Source organism: Hemibagrus wyckioides, linkage group LG17 (assembly GCF_019097595.1).
Source record: "Hemibagrus wyckioides isolate EC202008001 linkage group LG17, SWU_Hwy_1.0, whole genome shotgun sequence".
Lineage (NCBI taxonomy): Eukaryota > Metazoa > Chordata > Actinopteri > Siluriformes > Bagridae > Hemibagrus > Hemibagrus wyckioides.
In genome coordinates this window covers 811,945-824,744 of record NC_080726.1, presented here as the reverse complement: position 1 = coordinate 824,744, position 12,800 = coordinate 811,945, and the positions used below count along the sequence as shown (strand labels likewise).

Sequence of the window (12,800 nt, the reverse complement as noted above, 5' to 3'; positions counted from 1 at the left end):
ATATAAAATGTTTTTGACCCATTCACACACAAAAAAACATAAAATGTTTTTGTTTTTTTACACAAATCCCTACAATTAATAATTACTTCATCAATGAAACAAAATGTAATAAATCATGTTTCTGCGTTTGGTCCATTAACCCTTCACGCTGTATATTATGAAGTGTATTAGCATTAACTCTATAATATACAGCATGAAGGGTTAATGGGAAACATGATTTATTACATTTTGTTTCATTGATGAAGTAATTATTGTAGAGATTTGTTAAAAAAAACAAAAACATTTTATATTTAAATACATTTATTTCAAACAAAACTATATGTATAACAAAACTAAAATATCAAGAAGAATTTGAAACTCCGCCCACCGCTGGAACTGATTGGCCAGCGCGTTAAAACGCGGATGACGTGGGCAGCTCGAGCGTTTAGAGTTGTGTTTATTTCCAACTCGGAGCAGAAGGAAAGAGTTGCTCGCGCTCCGGTGTACCGTGTACCGTGTATGTGTGTGCATTTGTGCGCGGGCGCGCGCGCGGGGCGAGTGAGAGCGCGCTCCCGCTGCTCAGAACTATAAGGCAAAAAAAGGGAAAAAAAGAAGAAAAAAAAACAAAGCGCGGAGGAATTTAAAGAAAGGAAGGAAGGAAACTGAGGTGCAGGAAGAAGAGCGATGCAGAAGCGGAAGGAGCAGGATGAGTGTGATGCTCTGCAGGCTCGTGGCGTATCTCTCCGTCTCTCTGCACGCGCTTATCTCCCCGTGCCAGCTCCATCCTCAGCCGTGTGGCATCCTCGCGCAGATAGGACACACCATCCGCCTCGGCGCCGTCCTGCCCTCCCAGCAGCCCTCGCGTGTCCGAGCCGCCCTGAACCGCGCGCTCCTTCACGCCAGAAACCGGCCCCACGCGCCGCTCTTACCCTACAACCTGAGCCTGGAGGTGGTGTGGGCGCGGGCGGCGCACGCGGACCCGGAGTCGGTGTTCAGGTGCGTGTGTCAGGACGTGGTGGTGCGCGGGGTCTCGGCGGTGCTCGCCTTCCCGCAGAGCCACCAGGAGCTCGTGCAGGTGGAGTTCATATCCGCTTTTCTGGAGATCCCGTTCATCAGCATCATCGAGGAAGGTGAAGCGCTTCAGACGCAGGTGAGCTCGCGCGTGGATCGAGTTAGTTAGTTGCAGAAGGAAAATTTATTTCCGTAAATATAATAAGATTTAAATCTCGAGGAAGACCTCACGTACAGATAATGACTCACTCATGAGCATCACTAATCACTCACAAACCTGTATCCCCGGTGTGTTTGATCTGTGGCATTATCTCCACACCGGTGTGACGTCACGAGGCCACGCCTGATCCCCTGACCAGAGAACCCGAGCAGGAATCCTTCAGCAGTGTCAGTAGTTATGAGGAGTTAAACATTTCTCCTGAGATTGAATCCGGTTAGTTTTGACACGTTAAAGTGATTAGATTACTCTGATCTAATCCGGCAGAATGAAGTCCTGTGACTGAGATTAGATTTCTGTAAACTCTGGAGAAACACACTGAGCTCACACGTCTGGAGGATGAACACTGCCACTACTCAGAGGTGTGTGTGTGTGTGTGTGTATCAGGTGAACTGTGGTTACCTCTAACTCCGGTTCCTCACAGTGTCTTAATGAAACTCACGTGACCTTTGACCTTTTCCTGAGTCTGATCTAATAATTAAAGCTTCTCTTTGTGTACTTCTTCTCATAGCTGCAGTTCTGTGTTATTTAGCCTGTACTTAAGATAAGACAAGATAAGATAAACTTTATTGACCCGAAGGAAATTTGTATTGGACACATACAATACGACATCTGCTGTTTTATAAAATAACATACCACCTACATTTAGTGCATACTTGTTCACATTCACGCCTGAGGTGTGCGTCACTACACACCTGTGTGACGTCATGGGCATGAACTTCATGAATTCTCAGTGGTTCTGATCAGTGAAAGTTTCTCCTGTGGTTTGACTTGTTCATGGAAACTGTGAATTTTACCTGCAAAGGATAATCAGTTAAAGCAAACAGATCAACTAAAACTCTGACAGCATTCTAGTGGTGTGTGTGTGGTGTGTGTAATGTGGTGTTTTGTTGTATTTCCCTGCCCAGTGGACATTCTGTTTGTTTTTCCCTGAGTGTGCATGAGGCAGGGTGTGTGTGTGTGTGTGTGTGTGTGGTGTGTGTGTGATGTGTGTGTGTGGTGCGTGTGTGATGTGTGTGTGGTGTGTGTGATGTGTTGTTTTGTCGTATTGCCCCACCCAGTGGATGTTCTGGTTGTGTTTCCCCGAGAGTGAGGAGGCAGGGTATGTGTGGTGTGTATTAAAGCGTGTTCACGCAGCAGTGTTTGATCCTTCCTCCACTCTGGTCAGAGTATTATACAGCGGGATTAGTCTTCTGTGTGTGGGGAATGGAATAATCTACAGTACAGTCAGCTTCAGACGGAATATTCCAGACTTCACGTCTACGCTTGTGTATAGAGCTGCTGGCTGTGAAAGTGGCTGATTCATTTGTTTTCAGTCCAGACGTTCTTCATGTCCAGTCTTCAGTAGAAGGAGATGCTGGACTCAGTTTGTGTCCAGACTCCTACACAGAATGGGCTATTGTTCCAGCGCTGCGTGAAACGGAGGAATTCAGGAAAAAGAAAAGGAAGACTGACCAGCAGCAGGACAGGACATTATTCACATGTTCACACTGTAGAGTCTCCAAACCTTCACTTTCACTTACATTAACATTTACTCTAAAAACCACATGACCATGTCTGTTAGCTACATTAGCATTGTGTAAGTGTGTGTAGGAGAACTGTAATAAACGCTGTGTGTGTGTGTGTGTGTGTGTGTGTGTGTGAGTGATGTGGTGAAGGAGTATCCTGGAGGTAAAAGAAGGAGACTCCTTCCACACATCATACACACACACACTGATGCACAGGGCTGAAAATTCCTTCCACACATCACACACATCACACACACACATCACACACACACACACACACACACACACACTTATACACACATACTTATTGACAGAACTGACACCGGAGACTCCTTCAACACATCATACACACACACACACACACACACATTTCTCCTCTCAGGAAACTTCACTACATTAATGACTCTAATCTATGTCCCTATGATTGAGCTGTTGCTATGGAAACGATAGAATAAAGTCAGAGCTGCTGTTATAGAACATTAATTAACACCTGGTGACCAATCAGAGGGCAGGGTTGGAAGCTGTGTGAGATGCACCGTAAGGAGTAGTGTGGTGTTTGTGTGATGATAACGGAGTGAGTGTTTCCGGTGTGTGTATCACATGGTGCTGCTTGTTTGAATAAAAGTCTGGCGTTATTGTGCACGAGGTTCGAGACGCGGCGGTTCGGTCTCACTCTCCCACACGCGTTTATTCTCAGCTGCAGGTTTATCCACACTTCCAGCCCAGGAGCCGTTTCTCCTGCAGGTTTTATCTGGGCTTTTTATCTCCACTCTTTCATCCAGCAGCAGCTCAGGGACGGGGCTAGCATGCAGGATTCAGCTCAGGAGGTCGACGCTGCTGCTGTAAGTGAAGTGCTCTTCTGCACGTAAGCACTTTCTCATATTCCACTTTTCTCTCTCAGGAGGCTTCGTACAGTGTCTCTGCAGTCAGCATGTGGAGTTTAAATCCTACCTGAACATTTCTACCATGACTTTTTCCTCTGTTTTTCTTTTGTAATGTAAGCCTGATGATATCTAAATTGAGTCAAGGTCATAAAAAGCTGAATGAATGAAATGATGGCGTTCTTTAGATCTTTACAAGCAAACAGAAATGAGTTTTTATTTTAATAAGAATCATTATCAGGACACTTCCGAGGCAATAAAATGACGAGAAGGTTGATTGCTGTCTGATTTGAAGATATTTCCAGACTAGTGTTGTGTATCATCTTTTTCTTACTGACCTGTGATAAAAGCCTCGGTCAGTTAAAGAGCTAGCTAATCCAGAGCGTCGTCGCTACACAGAGAGGAAAGTATTCACTGTAAAGTTACCACAGTAACGTTCCTGCAACGTTTAAAAGGTTTTCCCCACACTGTGTTTGCATATTAAATGAAACTCATTCATTCCTACAAATAACTATAACGTTCCTACAAATAAAAGCATTGTATTAACGTTGTAGGAGCATCTGTAAAGGTCAGTAATGATCCTGAAGTGTTTTGTAATGTTTCAGCAGATCACTGAGCAGTGTTTGTGATGTGAACGCATTAGAAATACATCAGCACACGTTTACTTTAAACCTCTAAATTGTCCTAAAGCAAATGAAATGGAAAGACGGATCTGTAAAGACTGCACCACGGGTCACATTTACATTCATTTGACTTTATAGCTAAGAGATTGCAGCGTTGTCGTCGTGGCTAAAAGCTGCAGCAGGTGATTTCTCTCTCTAATGTTCTCCGGATGAGTAACGTCCTGACTGGACGAGGAGGGACCAGAAGAAGAGATACGTCCATCTCCCGGCCTCTTTGGGAAGGGACCGAGTCGAGTCTTAATTTACTTCTACGATTCAGATGGAAGAGCATAATAATTCTCTTTATTTTCAGCGAGTGCGTCTCTCTGAGTGGATGTAAAAGCTTTTTTCCCCCTCAGTCACATTGTGCTGGAGCTCATAAATAAGAGTGGAATCCTCGTGTGGTTTATCAGCGCTAAACTCAGCCCTTCATTAACTTGTCTTCTGTCCAAAACGAAGATTAAAACGTTAAAAACTCAATTTGGCCCCGTGAATTAAATCACACGCTAATCGAGGGACCTTGAGGGATTGTGTTTCCGTGGCAATGGCTGTAGTCGAGAAGAATTATTAATGAATCCGTAGCTCATTATGGAGCTTTTAGCTCTTTTTCCTCTTAATGCAAATTTCTGTTAATCCTAAAAATAGAAGAGTAGCTGATGATATCAACACAATGTACTATACTGCTCTCAGCCAATCAGAACACACCACACTGCTCTCAGCCAATCAGAACACACCACACTGCTCTCAGCCAATCAGAACACACCACACTGCTCTCAGCCAGTCAGAACACACCACACTGCTCTCAGCCAGTCAGAACACACCACACTGCTCTCAGCCAGTCAGAACACACCACACTGCTCTCAGCCAGTCAGAACACACGGTACTGTTCTCAGCCAATCAGAACACACCACACTGCTCTCAGCCAGTCAGAACACACTGTACTGTTCTCAGCCAATCAGAATACATCACACTGCTCTCAGCCAGTCAGAATACATCACACTGCTCTCAGCCAGTCAGAATACACTGTACAGTGAGACTGGTGCCAGCAAGATGTATCAGCTACAGGACAGGAAATGATGTCACTGTTTCTGGCTCATCTTCTGGTGTAAAAGCAGAGCAGATAAGTGGAGTGAGAGTGGAGAGAGTCTCCGTGAGAGATAAGAGACTGAAGTAATGAGAATGGAAGATAAGAGTGAGGGAGCGTCTCACACTGAAAAGTTTTCCTCTGAATCCCGCCTGAGCCCATCTGCTGCTCACTCCTCACAAACACATCACCATCACGGGGTTTTATTCTCACTCGCTCTGCTAACTGACCTGAACACCACAACTCAGGACATGTGCTCCAGCTGGAAACAGACTGATGGTCAGTGTGTAAACAATCAGCCGCTGAATCAATCAAAACTGACCGAATAACCAGGAACCTTTTATACTCTTATCAATCACCTGCTACATAATAATGACCTCTTACATCATCAAGTACATTAAACACTGAAGTTCAAACAAGAAAACCACTGGGCTCCACTGTGGGATTAGGAACAGGAGCTGTGCTCTTATTGGCTACTTGGGGCAGCAGCTGTGTTCTGATTGGTTACTGTAGGATTGGGGGCAGGAGCTGAGTTCTGATTGGTTACTGTAGGATTGGGGGCAGGAGCTGAGTTCTGATTGGTTACTGTGTAAACTTCCAGTAAATGAATATTGTTTAATTCTGTCTCTGTTCAGTGGAACGTTTTGTTCCTGGCTTGAAATTTGCCTTGGGCCTTTGAGGATTCACATTTCTATCTGTGGAGTGACTCAGTGGTAGATTAGGACACACACACACACACACACACACACACACACACACAGAGCTTTGTAGAAGCGTTTGTTCAGCTCTGTCAGAGTCACTAAGTGGCTGTGTGTTTCCATTACTGTCCTCATCACTCAGTAAAGAAGACGATTATCACTAAGACTTAGTTGTGATGTCATTTCCTTTTAGGGTACGATAATGCAGGTACTGTAGAAAAGACATGTTCTTTATCCTGGACAGGAAGTGGACATGTTACAACAGCTAGGACCAAAACAGAAAAAAAAACCCAGAGGGATGGATCTGTAGCTTCAGACGTGAGAAACGGCGCAGCGAGCATTAACGTGTTTAACCTTCATTACAGCTGAACCTGAGGAGCTGAATCAAACAGCACTGCTCCTGGTGTTAGATCAGACCTCTCATATCTACCTACAGCTCAGAGGGGAAGTGATTAGTGTTGAGCGATGCCTTTTATCGCCACAGCTTATTGATGGTGTAATAAGAAAGAGATGGAGGAAACACACACACACACACACCTATAGTTTATAGTCACACTTTCACACCCTCCAGTCTGGTTCCTGAGTGTGAGTCAGAGCAGAGAGCGTCATGCTTTTGGTTTCTTTCCCATTTGATGATAAAAATAAGAAAAAAAGTAGCTCCTTCAATCATCAGTCAGGAATAAACAATAACTGTAAAAACATCAGCAGCAGCATGGAGAGCATGGAGAATGCATTACAGATGTGATAATTATAGAAATCACATAAAAGCCTTGAGTTGGTTTCACCTCCAGCTTTAGTTCTTCTGGTTTTCTTCTTTTGCTGCGAGCCTCCACGGCTTTAAAGTTTACAGCTACAGGAACAATACTGCGACCCAAAACTCCAGAACATCTGATTCACTTCCTGCAGAAGAACCGATTCAGAGTCAAATCATTTCCTCACTGTGAACAAAGCCTTCTGGAGTTCAGTGGGAGGTGGAACAAGACCTGGGGTTGGAGCTCGCTCTGAGGCTCGTGAACCGAATGCAGTGTGTTCTCACCTGACTCAAGAACCTCGCAGAGGGAGAGAACGCACTGAAGAACCCTGACAGACAGTTTCAGCAGGATTTTGTGTGAAGGTTGAAAATTACAGAAGATGCTCCTGGAGCTCGCCCTAACAGACAGGAGTTAGCAGGATGGTTGAGGATGTTCTCAGTCTAACGCTGGTCAGCTCGGGTCAGTAAACAGATACGGAAGGATGTTCATGGAGCATGTGCAGTTCGAACGTTTATAAGGCGTGAAGTATCTGATCTCAAGCCAGCAACTTTAATCTTCATGCCGAAGCAAACGTGGAGCTGGAGATCTTTGTGTCTGTATGATCGAGCTCATCTTTGTGTGCTGAAGGACTGATTACGTTCCAAACATTAATAGAATAATTAGTTTTTAATTAGAAATCAAATCTGCTAAAATCTGCTTTTCTCTTCTGATGAAAGGGTTTGTTCAGATGTTGAAATCAGCCTGAAGATAATAAGGATTGGGTTTCTGCAGTGGAATACCTGAACACACACACACACTGTGGAAGTGTTTATTCGGCTCTGTCAGGCTGGGTTACTGGCTGAGGGTTTGGGATGCGGTGTGTTCTGGCAGGATCATTCCATCCTCTAAACACCTCCTCGCCTGGCTTTCACTTCTCATCTCCTCTCGCTTTTTCTCCGTCTTTCTCCTCGATAAGGACAAAACACCGAGCCGCATCGCCTCGACATCTCCGGTCCCGAGCATTTAAGCGTGTAATGACACGATAAATTCCAGCACAATATTTTGCTTTTCTGTTTGTCGTCGAATCGACTTACAGCCTCACATTTCCCCAAAGGGAATAAAAATAAAATATTTAATATTTACGCATTTACATATATTTACTTTTAAACTCCATATATCAGTGCAGTGTTTCCACCCTTATCATATTTACAGGAGGCTCTCTCGGGTCAGCGATGTAGAACACAGCACTGTGATGGATACAAATGCTCCATATTTGCTTATCTATGTAAAATAAACAAACACATTAGCTACAACCTCCTGTTTAGCAGAGTATTAACTCGGTGAATATTTGGTGACTGCACCATCCTGCTTGCCCATGATGGTTTTAACTTATTTTTTTTATTCAAGAAGAACAACACGCTGTAGTTTTATCTGTTTGTAGTTACATTTAATGTTCATGCAAAACATTTACTTCCTGTTTTCACTTTAAAGTGCGCTAGTGCGAGTTAGCCCTCAAACACACACCAGGAGAGTAAAGAAGGGGTCTGGAAATGATAACTGTGATGATAACATACGCCACCTGTAAGCCCCGCCCCTTCCCCATCGTACGTGTCCTGTACTCATGTCTCTTCATTAATGTGAAAAAAACCTCTCACGTTATTCTGTGTTACTTACAGTATTTCTCAGAGACGCCTGTGGAGCTCCTGCTGATGATGATCAGAAATGAATTCCCTTTGCACTCGGACGCTTCAGAGCAGCTTCCACAGACAGAATGTCAGCCATGTGGACGTTAGACAGGCAACGTGTGAATAATGAAAATATGCCATTGTTGTTTTTTTCTTACTGTTTACTGCACATTACTGCAGAATCACCGAAAAATGCACCGTCCAGCTGAGCCTTCATGATCACTGCAGCTTCTGAACAGCTGGTGTATTATCACACTCTCCACCTGAAACACTGCAACAGAAGATTCTGGAGTTTCATCAGACTCTCAGCTCTACATATGATTTTAACCTGTGCATTAATATAAACCTGCACTACTGCTGACCAATCAGTGACCAGAACTCGGCGGCACTGGGGATAGTTTAATACGCTCTACTGGGGATAAGTGTAGTTTAATACGCTTTACTGGGGATGAGTGTAGTATAATACACTGAACTGGGGATGAGTGTAGTATAATACGCTTTACTGGGGATAAGTGTAGTATAATACGCTTTACTGGGGATGAGTGTAGTATAATACACTGAACTGGGGATAAGTGTAGTATAATACACTGAACTGGGGATAAGTGTAGTATAATACACTGAACTGGGGATAAGTGTAGTATAATACACTGAACTGGGGATAAGTGTAGTATAATACACTGAACTGGGGATAAGTGTAGTTTAATACACTGAACTGGGGATGAGTGTAGTTTAATACACTGAACTGGGGATAAGTGTAGTATAATACGCTTTACTGGGGATAAGTGTAGTATAATATGCTTTACTGGGGATGAGTGTAGTTTAATACACTGAACTGGGGATGAGTGTAGTATAATACGCTTTACTGGGGATAAGTGTAGTATAATATGCTTTACTGGGGATGAGTGTAGTTTAATACACTGAACTGGGGATGAGTGTAGTTTAATACGCTCTACTGGGGATAAGTGTAGTTTAATACGCTTTACTGGGGATGAGTGTAGTTTAATACACTGAACTGGGGATAAGTGTAGTATAATACACTGAACTGGGGATGAGTGTAGTTTAATACACTGAACTGGGGATGAGTGTAGTTTAATACACTGAACTGGGGATGAGTGTAGTTTAATACACTGAACTGGGGATGAGTGTAGTTTAATACGCTCTACTGGGGATAAGTGTAATTTAAACGCTGTACTGGGGATAAGTGTAGTTTAATACGCTTTACTGGGGATGAGTGTAGTTTAATACACTGAACTGGGGATGAGTGTAGTTTAATACACTGAACTGGGGATGAGTGTAGTTTAATACACTGAACTGGGGATGAGTGTAGTTTAATACGCTCTACTGGGGATAAGTGTAGTTTAATACGCTTTACTGGGGATAAGTGTAGTTTAATACGCTCTACTGGGGATAAGTGTAGTTTAATACGCTCTACTGGGGATAAGTGTAGTTTAATACGCTCTACTGGGGATAAGTGTAGTATAATACACTGTACTGGGGATGAGTGTAGTATAATACGCTCTACTGGGGATAAGTGTAGTTTAATACGCTCTACTGGGGATAAGGGTAGTATAATACACTGTACTGGGGATAAGTGTAGTATAATACACTGTACTGGGGATAAGTGTAGTATAATATGCTTTACTGGGGATGAGTGTAGTATAATACGCTTTACTGGGGATAAGTGTAGTTTAATACGCTCTACTGGGGATAAGTGTAGTTTAATACACTGAACTGGGGATAAGTGTAGTATAATATGCTTTACTGGGGATAAGTGTAGTATAATATGCTTTACTGGGGATGAGTGTAGTATAATACGCTCTACTGGGGATAAGTGTAGTTTAATACGCTCTACTGGGGATAAGTGTAGTATAATACGCTCTACTGGGGATAAGTGTAGTATAATACGCTCTACTGGGGATGAGTGTAGTTTAATACACTGAACTGGGGATAAGTGTAGTATAATACGCTCTACTGGGGATAAGTGTAGTATAATACGCTCTACTGGGGATAAGTGTAGTTTAATACGCTCTACTGGGGATAAGTGTAGTATAATACGCTCTACTGGGGATAAGTGTAGTATAATACGCTCTACTGGGGATAAGTGTAGTTTAATACGCTCTACTGGGGATAAGTGTAGTATAATACGCTCTACTGGGGATAAGTGTAGTTTAATACGCTCTACTGGGGATAAGTGTAGTATAATACGCTCTACTGGGGATAAGTGTAGTATAATACGCTCTACTGGGGATAAGTGTAGTTTAATACGCTCTACTGGGGATAAGTGTAGTATAATACGCTCTACTGGGGATAAGTGTAGTATAATACGCTCTACTGGGGATGAGTGTAGTATAATACGTTGTACTGGGGATAAGTGTAGTTTAATACGCTCTACTGGGGATAAGTGTAGTTTAATACGCTCTACTGGGGATAAGTGTAGTATAACACACTGAACTGGGGACAAGTGTAGTATAATACGCTCTACTGGGGATAAGTGTAGTTTAATACACTGAACTGGGGATAAGTGTAGTTTAATACGCTCTACTGGGGATAAGTGTAGTATAACACACTGAACTGGGGACAAGTGTAGTATAATACGCTCTACTGGGGATAAGTGTAGTTTAATACACTGAACTGGGGATGAGTGTAGTTTAATACACTGAACTGGGGATAAGTGTAGTATAATACGCTCTACTGGGGATAAGTGTAGTTTAATACGCTCTACTGGGGATAAGTGTAGTATAATACGTTGTACTGGGGATAAGTGTAGTTTAATACGCTCTTCTGGGGATAAGTGTAGTTTAATACGCTCTTCTGGGGATAAGTGTAGTTTAATACGCTTTACTGGGGATGAGTGTAGTATAACACACTGAACTGGGGACGAGTGTAGTATAATACGCTCTACTGGGGATAAGTGTAGTTTAATACACTGTACTGGGGATAAGTGTAGTTTAATATGCTTTACTGGGGATGAGTGTAGTTTAATACACTGAACTGGGGATAAGTGTAGTATAATACGCTCTACTGGGGATAAGTGTAGTTTAATACGCTTTACTGGGGATGAGTGTAGTTTAATACACTGAACTGGGGACAAGTGTAGTATAACACACTGAACTGGGGACAAGTGTAGTATAATACGCTCTACTGGGGATAAGTGTAGTATAATACACTGTACTGGGGATAAGTGTAGTATAATACGCTCTACTGGGGATAAGTGTAGTTTAATACGCTCTACTGGGGATAAGTGTAGTATAATACGCTCTACTGGGGATAAGTGTAGTATAATACGCTCTACTGGGGATAAGTGTAGTTTAATACGCTCTACTGGGGATAAGTGTAGTATAATACGCTCTACTGGGGATAAGTGTAGTATAATACGCTCTACTGGGGATGTGTAGTATAATACGTTGTACTGGGGATAAGTGTAGTTTAATACGCTCTACTGGGGATAAGTGTAGTTTAATACGCTCTACTGGGGATAAGTGTAGTATAACACACTGAACTGGGGACAAGTGTAGTATAATACGCTCTACTGGGGATAAGTGTAGTTTAATACACTGAACTGGGGATAAGTGTAGTTTAATACGCTCTACTGGGGATAAGTGTAGTATAACACACTGAACTGGGGACAAGTGTAGTATAATACGCTCTACTGGGGATGAGTGTAGTTTAATACACTGAACTGGGGATGAGTGTAGTTTAATACACTGAACTGGGGATAAGTGTATTATAATACGCTCTACTGGGGATAAGTGTAGTTTAATACGCTCTACTGGGGATAAGTGTAGTATAATACGTTGTACTGGGGATAAGTGTAGTTTAATACGCTCTTCTGGGGATAAGTGTAGTTTAATACGCTCTTCTGGGGATAAGTGTAGTTTAATACGCTTTACTGGGGATGAGTGTAGTTTAATACACTGAACTGGGGATAAGTGTAGTATAATACGCTCTACTGGGGATAAGTGTAGTTTAATACACTGTACTGGGGATAAGTGTAGTTTAATATGCTTTACTGGGGATGAGTGTAGTTTAATACACTGAACTGGGGATAAGTGTAGTATAATACGCTCTACTGGGGATAAGTGTAGTTTAATACGCTTTACTGGGGATGAGTGTAGTATAACACACTGAACTGGGGACAAGTGTAGTATAACACACTGAACTGGGGACAAGTGTAGTATAATACGCTCTACTGGGGATAAGTGTAGTATAATACACTGTACTGGGGATAAGTGTAGTTTAATACGCTTTACTGGGGATAAGTGTAGTTTAATACGCTTTACTGGGGAGGAGTGTAGTTTAATACACTGAACTGGGGATAAGTGTAGTTTAATACGCTTTACTGGG

General features: G+C 42.7%; 1 protein-coding gene across 1 annotated transcript; it reads left to right on the top strand.

The window, feature by feature from the left end:
* Window positions 1-457: 457 nt before the first annotated feature.
* Window positions 458-8,958, top strand: grin3ba (glutamate receptor, ionotropic, N-methyl-D-aspartate 3Ba). The gene is made up of 2 exons (XM_058414008.1): window positions 458-1,129; window positions 8,448-8,958. Exons 1-2 carry the CDS (start codon window positions 686-688, stop codon window positions 8,562-8,564), a joined length of 561 nt encoding a protein of 186 aa, XP_058269991.1. The 5' UTR covers window positions 458-685; the 3' UTR covers window positions 8,565-8,958.
* Window positions 8,959-12,800: the final 3,842 nt, after the last annotated feature.